General features: G+C 45.8%; 1 protein-coding gene across 1 annotated transcript in view; it reads left to right on the top strand.

Annotated features, from left to right (window-relative positions):
* Positions 1 to 18624, top strand: part of LOC144498747 (A disintegrin and metalloproteinase with thrombospondin motifs 12-like) — a 557508-nt gene that overhangs the window by 324538 nt on the left and 214346 nt on the right. Inside the window, exon 11 of the mRNA XM_078220368.1 lies at positions 16255 to 16400. Within this exon, the coding sequence (XP_078076494.1) occupies positions 16255 to 16400 (146 nt within the window). The remainder of the gene's footprint in view (positions 1 to 16254; positions 16401 to 18624) is intronic.

The following is an 18624-nucleotide window of genomic DNA, read 5'->3' as shown; positions in this document are numbered from 1 at the left end:
AGTGGGTGCAGAATATAGTGCTACAGACATAGCTAAGGTAGAGAGAAAGATCAGCTTAATATATGGTAGATTCATTTAAAACCTGGTGGCAGCAGGGAAGAAGCACCCTGCCATTGGTAGTGACCAAAATCAGGGCTGCTCAAGCAGGTTGCGCCCGTTTTTGGGTGCGAAAACTTGATAAGGTCAGGCGTGAGGCAAATAGCATGATTTGTGCCCGCCTCCGCGCCGGTTCCCCCTTTACCAAGGCCCGAAACTGGCCATGATCGGGACCACGCCCGAAACGGGTGCGATGGCCATTTAAATGTATTTGCATGCATTTAAATTGACTTAATGGGCTGCACACCCAACATTACCGCCACCTCTCCCTTTACCACCGCATTCGCCCATCCAGAATCGGCGCAAAACAGGCATGCTCCATATAAGTCTGATTCTGGCACTCCAGTTAGTGAGTAGGTTAGTGCCGAGCATCCGATTGGAGGAGCGCAGATATCTCAGTGAGTTGTTCAACTGGGTGGGATTACAGAGATAGGGAGGAGAAAGTCAATGAAGACATTTGAATGTGAGGGTTGTCAAATTTAAAATCAAGGTGTTGCTCAACTGGAAGCCAATGTAAGCCAGTCAGCACAGGAGACATATTTGAATGGAACATAGTGTGAGTTAAGACATGAACAGCAAAGCTCCAGTTGACAGATTTACAGGGCATGAAAAGTGAGAGGAGTACATTGGAATCATTAAGTCTAGTCATAAGCGTCGTTATCTTAAAATATGTTTTGAGCGCACAGATCAATTACTTTTCCTCTTTAATTGGCTTTTATTAACTTTCACCATAAGTGTCCTAATGTTCTTGCTCTGGTTTCCTTTATTATAGAAACTAAAAGCAGGACTAGGCTATTTGGCCCTTCAAGTCTGCTCCACCATTCATTTTGATCATGACTGATCATGGAATTCAATATCCTGATCCTCCTCTTCCCCTATATCACTTGATCCCTTTAGCCCCTAGAGCTATATGTAATTTCTTCTTGAAATCAGACAATGTTTTGGCCTCAACTACATTCTGTGGTAGTGAATTCCACACATTCACCACCCTCTGGGTGAAGAAATTTCTCATCCACTGTCCAGATTCTGGCAAGGTCATTAAATACTGATCTGGGGGTTGGTGGTGGTGGTGGGAGAGAAGTCCTTCCCCCCGACTGATGTTTGACAGGAAAATCTGCTTTGAAATGGTGAGGATTTATTGCAGTTATTACAATTTCGATTTGATTTATTATTGTCACATGTATTAGCATACAGTGAAAAGTATTGTTTTCTTGCATGCTATACAGACAGAGCATATCGTTCATAGAGAAGGAAATGAGAGAGTGCAGAATGTAGTGTTACAGTCATAGCAAGGGTTAGAGAAAGATCAACTTAATGCAGGGTAGGTCTATTCAGAAGTCTGATGGCAGCAGGGAAGAAGCTGTTCTGGAGTTGGTTGGTATGTGAACTCTGACTTTTGTTTTTGATGTGGTTTCCGAGTACATGCTTGTTGGTTTACACAATTGAAGGTCACTAAAGGATTAATGTTTTTTTTCAGTTGAGAAGCTTTTTTCCAGTCTGTCAGTGACATACATTTGCATGAGAGCTTTGTTACGTTATCACATGTTTTCTTACGCTGATATTTAAAATAATTCCCAATGCTATTCATGTGTCCTGAGGACTACACATTTGTGTACTGGATATGCGTGGGGACATGGAAGTGGCATGGGGGATTTGAGGGGATAGTGGGCCTTTAATAATGTTGAGAGCTGGGTTGCTGTGTTGGAAAATGTAGGCAACCTCTCTAATAGCCCACCTCTGAACCCACACTTCATACTGAACTCCATCAACTGCAATGCAAACCCAAACCCTGTGTGAAAAAGGAAACTGTCCCAGGCAAAGTCACACAGGTATTGAGTGCAGAGTTCAGAAGCCGCACAAGGCACATGTTCTTGAACCTACATGGCTATTCGGCCCATCGAATTCTTGCCGACCCTCTGTGGAGCAATCCTTTCATTCCCTTGCTTTATTAATTTCCTTTTGAGTTTACACACACACACTCGCATACGGAAATTGATAACACATGCACCACATGTCACATTCTTATCACTGTCAATTCCTCAAAATGAATCCCTTACATTTCCTGATGTTTATCAGGCCCATAGCTCCAGGGTGAAAATATATGTGTGCTTTAGAATCTTAGTAAGAAGCCCTGTAGCTCAATAAAATCATCACATACAAATCTCATTGCAGCCCACAGCTTTTTATTATGGGACCGTGGCGTGCAATGAAAAACATAGCAAGAATCCTTTTAAATGCTCCATCTCTACATGCCAACAACAATTACACCGGGCTCACATTTGTAAGGGTCTTAAAAAAAGCAATACCTGGCCTGCTACATGTTTGACCCCTCCTGACACAGCCTGCTTTAAGTTTAAAGTTTAATTATTAGTGTCACAAGTAGGCTTACATTAATGCTGCGATGAAGTTACTGTGAAAATCCCCTAGTCGCCACACTCCGGTGCCTGTTCGGGTACACTGAGGGAGAATTTAGCATGGCCAATGCGCCTAACCAGCATGTCTTTCAGACTGTGGGAGGAAATCAGAGCACCCGGAAGAAACACAGACACGGGAAGAAAGTGCAGACGCCGCACAGACAGTGATCAAAGCCAGGAATTCCTGGCACTGTGAGGCAGCAGTGTTAACCACTGTGCCACCAGGCTGCCTTGATCATTGATCTACAAGGGAGTCAGGGTCATGGAAAGTGGCAGCGCGGAATGTGGTGTTAAGGCTACAAAGTGATTAGCCATGATGTTATTGACTGGCGGGGAAGGCGCGAAGGGCCGAGTGGCCTACACCTCCTCCTATTTCTTATGATCTTATAATCCAAGCTCCTTGCTGCCATATGATTACATACGGACACAAGTAGGACTTCTTCCTTCGTAGCTCAAAAATGTCCCCTTTCTCATTGTTATCCATTCTTCTCTTGAAGCCACTGACCCATGTTGGGGTAGAAAACAGAGATACCAGCCACACTCTGGTTCCTCATTCAAGTAGCCATTTTTCATTTGTGAAATGATGTTAGACTGTGCGAGTGGGGGGGGAAATGAGAGCTAATCCCACCTATCATCTACAAATAAGCCCTCTATAGCAGAGGGACAATGATGGAGAACAGTATACAGTGGAACTATCCTGACCCAACCTTTATCCTTGCACATCCAAATTCTAGCATGAGTTACTCGGTGGTGGTCAGGATTTAGAATTCCAGGGTGTTGAAATTTTCTGTTCTCACGACATCTTTCAATGCTGCCCTTGCACTGGCAAGGCAGCCAGGGTCCAGAACATATTGTAGCGAAGAATCGGACTGATCGTGCTCTATTTTCCTCATGTTATTCCCAAAGAGGTTGTCACAGCCAGTACGGTGGGAGTTTTGTTTTGAGTCTGCGTATTTTGGGAAATTATGGATGCACGTCCTGTGATTTCTCCTCCGTTTAAAATTAATGAGCCAATGAGGGAAGCAGGACTGGCAATGTGAGCTTGGAAAATTGGCCCTTATATGTCTACACTGTGGTTTGAATTGTCTTGGCTGCTCTTCAGATTTTGAAACTCAGCAGATGTTTCAATTTATTTTTGGAAAGATGCCATTATAGTTGAGAAAATATTTAGTACAAGCTCTGCAATATCAGTTATATATAAGCTTCTAAATTATACTCTTGACAGCTCCCTACTCAGTCTTAAATACTTCAGGATGTTGAATGCAATAAAAAATAATGCCCGGGTTTGGCTGCTGACTGCTTTAAAACATCACCGGTTGCTACAAGGCCTGTCAATACTTTCAAGAGCTCCAGTAAATATTTCTGCTGAAAAATCAATAATAAAGTAGGAGTTCTTTTTTAACTTTTATTACCCAAAAAGTAATCTTTACAAATCTCTAGTCATGTCTTGTAAATTAGACCTATAAATATTTTGAAATAAACATAACTTGGTACATGAACCTGTGAAGTGTCCGCACCTACCGATGTGCTGTGTATGTACCTATGAATAAGTCATTAGTTTTCAGTTAAGTAAAACAGCATGTAAGACCAACATTCTGAGGCCACACCTGGAATATTGTGGGCAGTTTTGGTCTCCTTACCTGAGGTAGGATGTTCTTGCTCTCGAAGGAGTGCAGCAAAGGTTTACCAGGCTGATTCCTGGGACGGTGCGACTGATGTATGAGGAGAGATTGAGTCGGTTAAGAGGATGTTCAGTGGAGTTCAAAAGAGTGAGGGGGGATCTCTTCGAAACCTATAAAATTCTAACAAGGCTAAACATGGTAGATGCAGGAAGGATATTCCCGATAATGGGGGTGTCCAGAACTCGAGGTCACAGTCTGAGGATTCGGGGTAGACCATTTAGGATGGAGATGAGTCATTTCTTCACCCAAAGAGTGTTGAGCCTGTGGAATTTATTACCTATCACAGGGAATAGTTGCGGCCAAAACATTGAATGTATTCAAGAGGTGTCGAGATGTAGCGCTTGGGGCGAATGGGATCAAAGATGATGGGGAGAAAGCAGGATGCGGTTATTGAGTTGGATGATCAGCCATGACCGTGATGAATGGCAGAGCAGCTCAAAGGGCCGAATGTCCTCCTCCGATCTTCTATGATTCTATGACTGAGATGAGGTCTTCACCTAGAGAGTTTAAGCCTGTGGAATTTGTTACCCAGAAAGCAGGGCCAAAACATTGTATGTTTTCCAGTAGGAGTTAGATATAGCTCTTGGGGCGAAAGGGATCAAAGGATATGGAGGGAAGGCACGATCAATTTATTGAGTTGGATGATCAGCCGTGATCGTAATGAATGACGAAATTCAAGAGGGTGGTGGGTGCTTGGAACTCGTTGCCGGGGGAGGTAGTGGAAGTGGATACGGTAGTGACTTTTAAGGGGCATCTTGACAAATACATGAATAGGATGGGAATAGAGGGATATGCTTCCCGGAAGGGTAGGGGGTTTTAGTTAAGTCGGGCAGCATGGTCGGTGTAGCTTGGAGGGCTGAAGGGCCTGTTCCTGTGCTGTAATTTTCTTTGTTCTATGAAATAGGCTCAAAGGACCAAATGGCCTCCTTCTGCTCCTATTTTCTATGATTCCATTCTACAAATGTTACTTGCCATTTATCAGCTCAAGCCTGAATGTTGCCCAGGTTTTCAAGTATTTGGATACGGTCTATTTCATTATCTGAGGAATTTCAAATTAACATATGATAGAACATAGAACAGTACAGGCCCTTCGGCCCTTCCGAAACCAAGATCAAGCTATCCCACTCCCTATCATTCTGGTGTGCTCCATGTGTCTATCCAATAACCGCTTGAAAGTCCCTAAAGTGTCCGACTCCACTATCACAGCAGGCAGTCCATTCCACACCCCAACCACTCTCTGAGTAAAGAACCTACCTCGTACATCCCTCCTATATCTTCCACCACAAACCTTATAGTTATGCCCCCTAGTAACAGCTACATCCACCCGAGGAAATAGTCTCTGAACGTCCACTCTATTTATCCCCCTCATCATCTTATAAACCTCTATTAAATCGCCTCTCAACCTCCTCCGCTCTAAGGAGAAAAGCTCTAGCTCCCTCAACCTTTCCTCATAAGACCTACCCTCCAAACCAGGCAGCATCCTGGTAAATCTCCTTTGCACTCTTTCCAGTGCTTCCACATCCTTCTTATAGTGAGGTGACCAGAACTGCACACAATATTCCAAATGTGGTCTCACCAAGGTCCTGTACAGTTGCAGCATGGCTCTTAAACTCAAACCCCCTGTTAATAAACGCGAACACACTATAGGCCTTCTTCATGGCTCTATCCACTTGAGTGGCAACCTTCAGAGATCTGTGGATATGAACCCCAAGATCTCTCTGTTCCTCCACATTCCTCAGAACCCTACCTTTGACCCTGTAATCCACATTCAAATTTGTCCTACCAAAATGAATCACCTCGCACTTATCAGGGTTAAACTCCATCTGCCATTTTTCAGCCCAGCTCTGCATCCTATCAATGTCTCTTTGCAGCCTACAACAGCCCTCCACCTCATCCACTACTCCACCAATCTTGGTGTCATCCGCAAATTTACTGATCCACCCTTCAGCCCCCTCCTCCAAGTCATTTATAAAAATCACAAATAGCAGAGGACCCAGCATTGATCCTTGTGGTACACCGCTGGTAACTGGTCTCCAGTCTGAAAATTTTCCATCCACCACCACCCTCTGTCTTCTATGAGATAGCCAGTTACTTATCGAATCGGTCAAGTTTCCCTCTATCCCACACTTCCTTACTTTCTTCATGAGCCAACCATGGAGTTCCTCATCAAACGCCTTACTAAAATCCATGTATATGACATCAACTGCTCTACCTTCATCGACACACTGAGTTACCTCCTCAAAAAATTCAATCAAATTTGTGAGGCAATACTTACCCTTCACGAATCTATGTTGACTATCCCGGATTAAGCTGCATCTTTCTAAATGTTCGTAAATCCTATCCCTCAGGACCTTTTCCATTAACTTACCGACCACTGAAGTAAGACTAACTGGCCTATAATTACCAGGGTCATTCCTATTTCCTTTCTTGAACAGAGGAACAACATTCGCCACTCTCCAGTCCTCTGGCACTATCCCCGTGGACAGTGAGGACCCAAAGATCAAAGCCAAAGGCTCTGCAATCTCATCCCTTGCCTCCCAAAGAATCTTAGGATATACCTCATCTGGCCCAGGGGACTTATCGACCTTCAGGATTTTCAAAATTGCTAATACATCTTCCCTCAGGACATCTGCCTCCTCCAGCCTATCAGCCTGTATCACACTCTCATCCTCAAAAACATGGCCCCTCTCCTTGGTGAACACTGAAGAAAAGTATTCATTCATCGCCTCTCCTATCTCTTCTGACTCCATGCACTAGTTCCCACTACTGTCCTTGACCGGCCCTAACCTCACCCTGGTCATTCTTTTATTTCTCACATAAGAGTAAAAAGCCGTGGGGTTTTCCTTGATCCGACTCACCAAGGACTTCTCATGCCCCTTCCTAGCTCTCCTAAGCCCTTTTTTCAGCTCATTCCTTGCTAACTTGTAACCCTCAATGGACCCAGCTGAACCTTGTTTTCTCATCCTTACATACGCTTCCTTCTTCCTCTTGACAAGACATTCAACCTCTTTTGTGAACCATGGTTCCCTCACTTGGCCATTTCCTCCCTGCCTGACAGGGACATAGCTATCAAAGACACGCAGTATTTGTTCCTTGAACAAGCTCCACTTTTCATTTGTGCCTTTCCCTGACAGTTTCTGTTCCCATCTTATGCTCCCTAATTCTTGCCTAATCGCATCATAATTACCCCTCCCCCAATTATAAACCTTGCCCTGCCGTACGGCCCTATCCCTCTCCATTGCAATAACGAAAGACACCGAATTGTGGTCACTATCTCCAAAGTGCTCTCCCACAAACAAATCTAACACTTGGCCCGGTTCATTTCCCAGTACCAAATCCAATGTGGCCCCACCTCTTGTTGGCCTATCCACATATTGTGTCAGGAAACCCTCCGGCACACACTGTACAAAAACTGCCCCATCTGAATTATTTGACCTATAAAGGTTCCAATCAATATTTGGAAAGTTAAAGTCACCCATGACAACTACCCTGTGACCTCCACACCTATCCATAATCTGCTTTGCAAATTTCTTCCTCCACATCTCTATTACTATTTGGGGGCCTATGGACAACTCCTAACAACGTGACCGCTCCCTTCCTATTTCTAACTTCAGCCCATATTACCTCAGTAGGCAGATCCCCCTCGAACTGCATTCTGCAGCCGTTAAACTATCCTTGATTAACAATGCTACTCCACCACCTCTTTTACCGCCTTCCCTACTCTTAATGAAACAACTATACCCCGGAACTTCCAATAACCATTCCTGTCCCTGTTCTAACCATGTCTCCCTAATGGGAAAAAAAAGTAGTCCCAAGTACCAATCCACGCTCCAAGTTCACCTACCTTATTTCGGATGCTCCTTGCATTGAAGTAGACACACTTCAACCCACCTTCCTGTCTGCCGGTACACTCCTGTGACCTTGATATCTTCCTCAGTACCTCACTACACTCAACACTGACTTCTGGACTACAGCTCCTTTTCCCATCCCCCTGACAAATTAGTTTAAACCCTCCCGAAGAGCCATAGCAAATTTCCCTCCCAGGATATTGGTGCTCCTCTGGTTCAGGTGCAACCCGTCCTGTTTGTACAGGTCCCACCTTCCCCAGAATGTGCTCCAATTATCCATGTAGCTGAAACCCTCTCTCCTGCACCATCCCTGCAGCCACGTGTTTAACTGCACTCTCGCCCTGTTCCTCAACTCGCTATCACGTGGCACCGGCAACAAACCAGAGATGACAACATGAGTTGTCTTGGCTCTCAGCTTCCACCCTAACTCCCTAAATTCCTGTTTTAAATCCCCGTCCCTTCTCTTACCTATGTTGTTGGTACCGATGTGTACCATGACTTGTGACTGTTCCCCCTCCCCCTTAAGAATCCTGAAAACATGGTCCGAGACATCACGGACCCTGGCATCCGGGAGGCAACATACCATCCGTGAGTCGCTTTTGCTGCCACAGAACCTCCTATCTATCCCTCAAACTAATGAGTCCCCAATAACTATTGCTCTCCTGCTCTCCCCCTTTCCCTTCTGAGCCACAGGGATGGACTCAGTGCTGGAGATCCGGTCACCGTGGCTTACCACTGGTAGGTCGTCCCCCTCAACAGTATCCAAAGCGGAATACTTGTTGCCGAGGGGAACGGCCACAGGGGATCCCTGCACTGACTGCTTCCTCCCAGCCCCTCTAACCGTCACCCATCTATCTTCATTCCTCGGAGTACCTATATCCCTGAAGTTTCTATCTATGGCCACCTCTGCCTCCCGAATGATCCGAATGATCCATATGATGGAGGGAAGCTCATTGATGAAGCAGCTGAATATGGTTGGGCCTAGGTCACTACCTTGAAGAATCCCTGCAGTGATGTCCTGGATCTGAAATGACTCATCTTCAACAACCACGGCCATCTTTCTTTGTGCTGGGTATGACTCCATCCAGTGGAGATTCTTTTCCCCTGCTTCCCAATGACTTCATTGTTCCTGCTGCTGCTAGAAGCCACCTGTGATCAAATTCTGACTTGATGTCACGCCCAACTCACTTGGGGGTGAAGTTAGAATGAGCTTAAGGTTGCTGTTAAAGCAACAGCTCCACATAACTTTCATTTCTCCTCAGTTCGCTCTTGTTAAATCTGGATCCAAGTGAAGAATTTCTTTGTTCTTGCCCCTGATGCGATTCTGAAATTCATTGCAGTGTAATGAAAAGTCACAGACCGAACACTCAGTTGCAATAATCACTCAATTTGATTTAAAATAAAATAAGATAAATTTCTGCGTGCAGACCCTTAGACTGTGGATAGACCACATAATCACTGTTGATTGTGATAAAAACTTATCTGGCTCACTAATGTCGTTTTGGGAAGGAAATCTGCCATCCTTACCTGGCCTTGCCTACATGTGACTCCAGACCAACAGCAATGTGGTTGACTCTTAAACGCCCTTGGAAATGACCCAGCAGGTTACTCAGTTGTACCGAACCGCTACAGAGTCTAAAATAAGCATGAAACCAGGTGAACCACCCAGCACAGACCAAAGCACTGGAAATGATATCAGCAAACTCTGTTGACCCCACAAACTCCCCCAGACTAACATCTGAGGGATTGTGCCACAATTGGGAGAGCTGTCTCACAAACTGGGCAAGCAACCGCTGCCTGATTGACAACTCCAGGTGCTCATCATCTGCCTCGGACTCAGCATGGTCCTGGTCTCCAGCACTCCTCTGACGGCCAGCATCCCTGGCACTTCCCGGCCTCCGCCATCTGCTCAAGCGAGTGTGATGTGCCCTCACCACTGTGCACTGCCAACTGAGCCGACACGTTGTTGCCCATCGACGTGCCTGCATCCGTGTTGGTTCTTGGTGCTGAGAGAGGATGTGCCGTGGGTGCACCTTCCTCCATTATCACTTGCTCATGTGTCAAGGGAGGGTCGTCAGCCTCCTGGCTGGCTCTAGTGGACGGCTCATCTGAGAGATGGAAACTATTAGGTCAGAACTATTAGTTATATCACAGAGGGTCAATGTCCATGGTATGCTGCCCAGTGCAAACGGCATCAATAGCATTACAGTGGCTTAGTGATTGGTGTATCACTGAAGTCCTTATGGGGAATGAGACACCCATACATTCTTTTCATTTCAGCCTGCCTCACTTCAACCCACTGGGCTCTTACCTTCCCTCAAGACTCTAACTTCTCCACGATCTGAGGCCCTCCGTCCTCCCCCATAGCTGGTGAGGGTTGCCAGGTTCGCCACCTCTGGCCGTTGTTATGGCTATGTTTCTCCTGTAAGTACAGTAAGAAATTTCACAACACCAAGTTAAAGTTCAACAGGTTGATTTGGAATCACACCCTTTTGGAGCGTTGTTCCTTCATCAGGTGAGTGGAGAATTGGGTTCACAAACACGGCTTACATTGGCAAAGACACAGTTGCAAGATAATGGTTGCAATGTGAGTCTTTACAGGTACAGACAATGCAAGTGGAGAGAGGGATAATCACAGGTTAAAGAGGTGTGAATTGTCGCAAGCCAGGACAGTTGGTAGGATTTTGCAAACCCCAGGCCAATGTTACAGATAGTGTGACATGAACCCAAGATCCCTGTTGAGGCCGTGCACATGTGTGCAGAACTTCGCTATCAGTTTCTGCTCAAAGATTCTGCGTTGTCATGTGTCTTGAAGACTTCCTTGGAGAACGCTTACCCGAAGATCGGAGGCTGAGTGCCCTTGACTGCTGAAGTGTTCCCGTCTGGATGGGAGCACTCCTGCCTGGCGATTGTCGCATGGTGTCCGTTCATTCGTTGTCGTAGCGTCTGCATGGTCTCGCCGATGTACCATGCCTCGGGACAACCTTCCTGCAACGTATCAGGTAGATAATGTTGGCCGAGTCGCATTAATATGTACCGTGTACCTGGTGGATGGTGTTCTCACGTGTGATGGTGATATCCATGTCAATGATCCGGCACATCTTGCAGAGGTTGTCACGCAGGGTGGTGTGGTGTCGTGGCCACTGTTCTCCTAAAGGCTGGGTAGTTTGCTGCGGACAGTGGTCTGTTTGAGGTTGTGCGGTTGTTTGATGGCAAATAAGTGCCCGGAAGTAAGTGCAGAGCTCCACCGAGTACTCAACCCTCCACCTCCAGCACCTTGCCGTGCTGTTCCCACCCCACTTCACCCCTACAAGGCTTGTGGACATTTCCAACCCCTTTGCACACCTAATCCTTTGATGGATCCAGGACTTCAGATCTTCTCTCCAGCCTTAACACACATGGGAAGAGGTGTGCTCTGAGACTCCTTGATTCCCACATGCTTGATTGCAACAATTGACGGGCACCCTTCCTCAGTCCCCCATACTGAACAATGCCCACTCTCTCTTACCAGGTGCAGAAGGTCATTGAACCTTTTCCTGCACTGGATCCATATGCACCGGATCAGGTCATGCCCACTGAGCTCAGTTGCACTCACCTCATTGTCTCCACAAGGGTGCGCAGACACTCGTCCAAGAAACAGGGTCTTGCAGCCAACCTGAAGTTTCCTCCCACCTGCTGTGTCTTCCTGTCAAGACCATGATAGGGGAGCTGGTGGCCAATTGGTATTATCGCTAAGCTATTAATCCAGAAACTCAGCTAATGTTCTGGGGACTTGGGTTCGACTCCCACCTTGGCAGCTGGTGGGATTTGAATTAAGAAAAAAATCTGGAATTAAGAATTGACTGATGACCATGAAACCATTATCCATTGTTGGAAATAACCCATCTGGCAAGACCCGGTTTCCTGGACAAGTGTCTGCGCACCCTTGTGGAGGCAATGAGGTCAACGCAGCTGAGGTGATGCATTTTGGTAGATCCAATTCAGATGGGAGTTATAAAATAAATGGCAGAACCATCAGGAGCATAGACACACGGAGAGATCTGGGAGTACAGGTCCACAGATCCTTAAAAGTGGCAGCACAGGTGGAAAAGGTGGTGAAGAAAGCATATGGCATGCTTGCCTTCATCGGATGGGGCATCGAGTATAAAAGTTGGCAAATTATGTTACAGTTGTATAAAATGTTGGTTCGGCCACATTTGGAATACTGTGTCCGATTCTGGTCACCCCACTACCAGAAGGATGTGGAGGCTTTGGAGAGAGTGCAGAGAAGGTTTACGAGGTTGTTGCCTGGTATGGAGGGTATTAGCTATGAGGAGAGGTTGAATAAACTGGGATTATTCTCCCTGGAAAGACAGAGGCTAAAGGGCAACCTGATAGAAGTTTATAAAATTATGAGGAGTATGGATAGGATGAACAGTTGGAAGCTTTTTCCCAGGGCAAAAATGACAATTACAAGGGGGCACAAGTTCAAGATAAGGGAGGAAAGATTCATTGGAGATGTGCAGGGGAAGATTCATCAGCCGCACTCACAAGACAGCCCGAACATCACCCAAGCACAACGTAGCGCCATCCGTGCTCTCAAGACCAACCGCAACATTGTCATCAAACCAGCAGACAAAGGAGGGGCCATCGTCATACTGAACAGAATGGATTACTGCAAAGAAGTGTACCGACAACTGAACAACGAGGAACACTACAGACAGTTACCCGCAAATCCGACCAAACAACACACCCATCAACTCAACAGACTGATCTGGACCTTCAGAGCACCCTCTGTGCTCTTATCCCACGTACTCCTCGCGTTGGAGATCTCTACTGCCTCCCGAAGATACACAAGGCAAACACGCCCGACCGTCCCATCGTATTGGGCAATGGGATCCTGTGCGAGAACCTCTCCGGCTATGTCGAGGGCATCCTGAAACCCATCGTACAAAGAACCCCCAGCTTTTGTCGTGACACTACGGAATTCCTACAGAAACTCAGCACACATGGAGCAGTTGAACCAGGAGCACTCCTCGTCACAATGAATGTCTCGACACTCTACACCAGCATCCCCCACGATGATGGCATTGCTGCAACTGCCTCAGTACTCAACGCCATCAACTGCCAATCTCCAGATGCAATTTTACGACTCATCTGCTTCATCCTGGACCACAATGTCTTCACCTTCAACAACCAGTTCTTCATCCAGACTCACGGAACAGCCATGGGGACCAAATTCGCACCTCAAAATGCCAACATCTTCATGCACAGGTTCGAACAAGACCTCTTCACTGCACAGGACCTTCAACCGATGCTATACACTAGATACATCGATGACATTTTCTTCCTTTGGACTCATGGTGAACAATCACTGAAACAACTATATGATGGCATCAACAAGTTCCATCCCACCATCAGACTCACCATGGACTACTCTCCGGAATTGGTTGCATTCTTGGACACACGCATCTCCATCAAGGACGGTCTCCTCAGCACTTCACTGTACCGCAAGCCCACGGATAACCTCACGATGCTCCACTTCTCCAGCTTCCACCATAAACACGTTAAAGAAGTATTCCCCTACGGATAAGTTCTCCGTATACACAGGATCTGCTCAGATGAGGAGGATCACAACAGACACCTCCAGATGCTGAAAGATGCCCTCATAAGAACAGGATATGGCGCTCGACTTATCGATCGACAGTTCCGACGCGCCACAGCGAAAAACCGCACCGACCTCCTCAGAAGACAAACACGGGACACGGTGGACAGAGTACCCTTCGTCGTCCAGTACTTCCCCGGAGCGGAGAAGCTACGACAACTTCTCTGGAGCCTTCAACATGTCATTGATGAAGACGAACATCTCGTCAAGGCCATCCCCACACCGCCACTTCTTGCCTTCAAACAACTGCACAACCTCAAACAGACCATTGTCCGCAGCAAACTACCCAGCCTTCAGGAGAACAGTGACCATGATACCACACAACCCTGCCACAGCAACCTCTGCAAGACGTGCCAGATCATCGACACGGATGCCATCATCTCACATGAGAACACCATCCACCAGGTACACCGTACATACACTTGCAACTCGGCCAACGTTGTCTACCTGATAAGCTGCAGGAAAGGATGTCCCGATGCATGGTACATTGGGGAGACCATGCAGACGCTACGACAACGGATGAATGAACACCGCTCGGCAATCACCAAGCAAGAGTGTTCTCTTCCTGTTGGGGAACACTTCAGCGGTCACAGGCATTCGGCCTCTGATCTTTGGGTAAGTGTTCTCGAAGGTGGCCTTCACGACACACGACAACGCAGAGTCGCTGAGCAGAGACTGATAGCCAAGTTCCGCACACATGAGGACGGCCTCAACCGGGATCTTGGGTTCATGTCACACTATCTGTGACCCCCACGACTTGCCTAGGCTTGCAAAATCTCACTAACTGTCCTGGCTGGAGACAATACACATCTCTTTAACCTGTGCTTGACCCTCTCTCCACTCACATTGTACCTTTAAGACTTGATTACCTGTAAAGACTCGCATTCCAACCAATATTTTGTAAATTGAGTTTGTGTCTTTAGATGCCGTGTTTGTGAACTGAAATCCCACTCACCTGATGAAGGAGCAGCGCTCTGAAAGCTAGTGGCTTTTGCTACCAAATAAACCTGTTGGACTTTAACCTGGTGTTGTGAGACTTCTTATTGAAGATTTTTTACACAGAGGGTGGTGGGGGCCTGGAATGCACTGCCAAGTGAGGAGTTGAGGCAAATATGGTGGCGACATTTTAAGACTTATCTGGATAGACACCTGAATAGATGGGGAATAGAGGGTCTAGGTAAGACAACATGATCGGCGTGGGATTGGAGAGCCGAAGGTCCTGTTCCTGTGCTGTACTGTTCTTTGTTCTTTATCTTCTGCACTTGGTAAGAGTGAGTGAGCATTGTCCAGTACCCATCCTTTTGGGAAGGAAATCTGCCATCTTACCTGGTCTGACCTATAACTTTTAAAAAAGGATGCAGACCTCCCTCTGCCTCCTCTGTCTTCAGCGGCTTCTGGCAGCCACCTTTACATTTCGCTGTGGTCCACCATTGTATCTGGTGCCCACCACACACCAGCCCACTGGCCCCTGGATGTATTTCACACCGGCTGTCTCTTAAATGGCCAGCAGTGTAATATAGTGCTCATCAGTTGATCTCTGGCGGTACCGGGAAACGGGGCAGCTTCAGGTCCGGCCCTCCATGTGCACACATCATGTGTAGAATTCAGGCTATAGATCCCTCTGCATCTCAGAGCTCTGCAATCTCTCACCATTAAGATAATATGCCCTTATTTAAGTTTAAAATACTAATGTTGGACCCACTCTTCTCTCCCTCAAACTGAATATAAAATTCAATCATATTATGATCACTGTGCCTCGGGGAGCTTCACGGTGAGGTTATTAATTAATCTTATCTCATTGAACAATACCAGGTATGGTATAGCCAGCTCTCTGGTTGATGCCAATATGTGGTGTTGTCAGAAACTATCCTGAAAGTGTTCTATGAACTTCTCATCTATGCAACCTTTGTCCGTCTGATTTTCCCAGTCTATATGCAAATTCATTGTTAATGACTTACTTAAGAGTTATTGACTCAGTTAAAGGAAACCATCCTGGGCACACTTCCACACAATAGCTTGAAGGGAATAGAAAAATGTGGAACCGCAGGACTTGTATCATCTGCTTTCATGTCTGGTGATCCTTCACAATTCCTGTCGCACAGACAAGCGCACAACCAAAAAAAAATCACAGTCGATATATTTTGAGGCAGATTCTGTTTGAACATGTCTCTCGCAGCCGACATGGACCATAACATCTTCATTTGAATTTAACAACAACCTATCAAAACCGTTATGTTGGATATAAAATCCTTTTGTCTTGGAAACATTTCACTTTAGGGGCAAAATCTTCAGTTGGTGTGATTGTAAAAAATTGGGTTAAGGTGGTAATGATAGCAAGTCATTGACCTGTTTAATATCTCTCCCAATTTTTATTTCCATTGGAATCTGCCAAATCACTGTCATACATACCAAAATCTACTCCCCGTTCTTGACTAGATTTATATCAAGATACAATTTACTACAATCCAATGTCAGGATCTAGTTCGGTGCTCTCTCCAGTTCTGTGAGTTCATGCAGCACAGTTATTTGCCTGTCTTTGTGCTAACAGTGCAAATTGCTTTGTGTTTCAGTGGTGTTTTAATGGCGAGTGTGTGACAGTCGGTAACCGTCCAGAAACTGTGAATGGAGGATGGAACACCTGGAATTCCTGGTCACATTGTACGCGCACATGTGGAGCAGGAGTTCAAGCAGCAGAGAGGCATTGCAGCAATCCAGTGTGAGTATTTCACTTGATCAGTTTCTGAGAATAAAAAATAAAGTTTAGATAAAAAACCTGAAAAAATATACAAAGGGCTGTAAATTTGTTTTAGCCTATTTCTTGACCTGAAGTAGATGGTCAGCTGGGAGTGAGCCTCAGAAGCTGGAGTACCAAGCCAAAGATGAGTGATGGTAGGAGGGGGTGTGGACTGATCAGCAGAAAGGGCAGGGGAGTGGTCCTCAGCAGTGCTCCCCCCTCCCACTCACCTCTGATTCCTGGCCCCTTGATCAGGCACTGAACGCCTTTTACAGGCTTCCCGCACAATGAACCAATGGATGAATAACAGGAGGGGCAGGATGAAGCCCTTAAGTGGGCCTTAATTTCACCATCTAAATTACACATTTTTCGACACTAAAGGGCATTTTAGCAAGGCCAATCCACTGAACCTGCACATGTTTGGACTGTGGGAGGAAACTGGAGTACCCGGAGGAAACCCATGCAGATACAGGGAGAACATGTAAGCTCCACACTGTCAGTCACCCAAGACTGGAATCGAACCCAGGTCCCTGCCGCTATGAGGCAGCAATGCTAACCACTGTGCCACCGTGCCACCCTTCCTAATGTACCAAGTATTGTGTTGCGCACTAACTATCAGCATAGGCTGTCCCATCAAATTGTTCACTGAGCAGCAGATCTCCTGCCAATCTCACCCTGCGACAGGCTAGTGTCAGCTCTCCTTGCTCCCCCCTCAGATGGTGATGAAGCTGAAAGGTTACACTGTGATTCAATGTAAATTTAATAGAATCCTAATCTGAAGATATTATGAACACATCTACAGTCGTCTGGAATAACAGCACAATTTGATTTATAAATCAGTGTAACTCACTGATGCAGTTACTACTTTGGATGTCGCAAAAACCTTAAACAGCATGTCTTCTAACTCCATATGAGCCGCACTATAGGGGGTCAGTGAACATAGTTATTTATGCATGTATTTATAATGACAATACTGCACTGCAGAACATGTTGGATTGCTCGCTCCATGCTTGTGGTCATCAGCATAGGACATTTGTTAATTTTCAATAAATATTTATGGATGCACAGAGTGTTAAACATCTATGATGACATTGTGTAGATAAATGTTTTTAATATTTTAACAGCTCATGTTGGTTAGCCAGCAGCTGCCTTTTGATGAGTGTAGTTCCGAAGGAGATTATGATTTCACTGCAATTTTACAAACATCATTTCATTAACAGGTGAAACATTTGGGAGAACGAGTCCCCCTAAATTGGATCGGAGATGTAAATGTAAATTTTTTGATCTGGCGATCCCCGCAGCACGCTATTTTTTGAAGCAGTGCAGGTCTGAAATTCTTTCTTTTTTTCCTTCCACCAAAAAAAGGCTAAAGTTACATCAAAGGTACTTCGTTGGTTGTAAAGCATCTTGCATTGGCCTGAACTGCTATATAAATGCAAGTTATTCCATCCTCCCGCTCTGTCTCCCTCATCTCAAATATGGCTCTTTGCTCAGACTGTGGGATCAGTTTAGGCGAAGATTGGGAAAACTGTCTCACAGACTGTTCCAGCAACAGTCTGGCACAGCCATAATCACCAAGTGCTGCCTTATAATCGATGTCCCTGACTCTACCATCATCCCCCACCAGCAGCACAGTCACACCATAGATGGCAAGATAATGTTGATTTTGTCAGGACAGAGTGGCCTTGCAGCAGCAGCCGAATTTATTCAGTTACTATTTGTAATCTCACAGCCCAGCACGACCCGCACATGGACTTCAGCAGTTCTAGCAGACAGTTCATCACCACCTTCTTAAGGGCAGTTGGGGATGGATAATTAACTAACTCATCAGAGGCCAGTGTCCCTTCACCAGATTCCCTTTTATTTACAAACTTATGAATTTTGTACCTGATTTTGTGCTTCAGGTACAACATCAGAATGCAGAGTGCCAGTGGACCTGATATTCCGATTGGGCAGACAATCATTACCGCTCTTTTTGGTCAACTGAAAAAACTAAATCAAATTAACGAAGGGACAAATTAAAATAGGCAGCTCCCAAAAGGAGGGTAACTGCCTGAAACAAAGGACAAAGTAGAAAGGAAACTTAAAACATCAAATCAAAATATGAGCAGGCAATCATTATCTCAATCAGGGAGCTCATGCTCCAAGACGCCCACCTCATGGGCCTCGTTGAGATCATTACAGATAGTTTGCCAGCAATGCCACA

Source organism: Mustelus asterias, chromosome 1 (genome assembly GCF_964213995.1).
Source record: "Mustelus asterias chromosome 1, sMusAst1.hap1.1, whole genome shotgun sequence".
NCBI classification, from domain to species: domain Eukaryota; kingdom Metazoa; phylum Chordata; class Chondrichthyes; order Carcharhiniformes; family Triakidae; genus Mustelus; species Mustelus asterias.
This window is presented reverse-complemented; position numbering and strand designations above follow the sequence as displayed.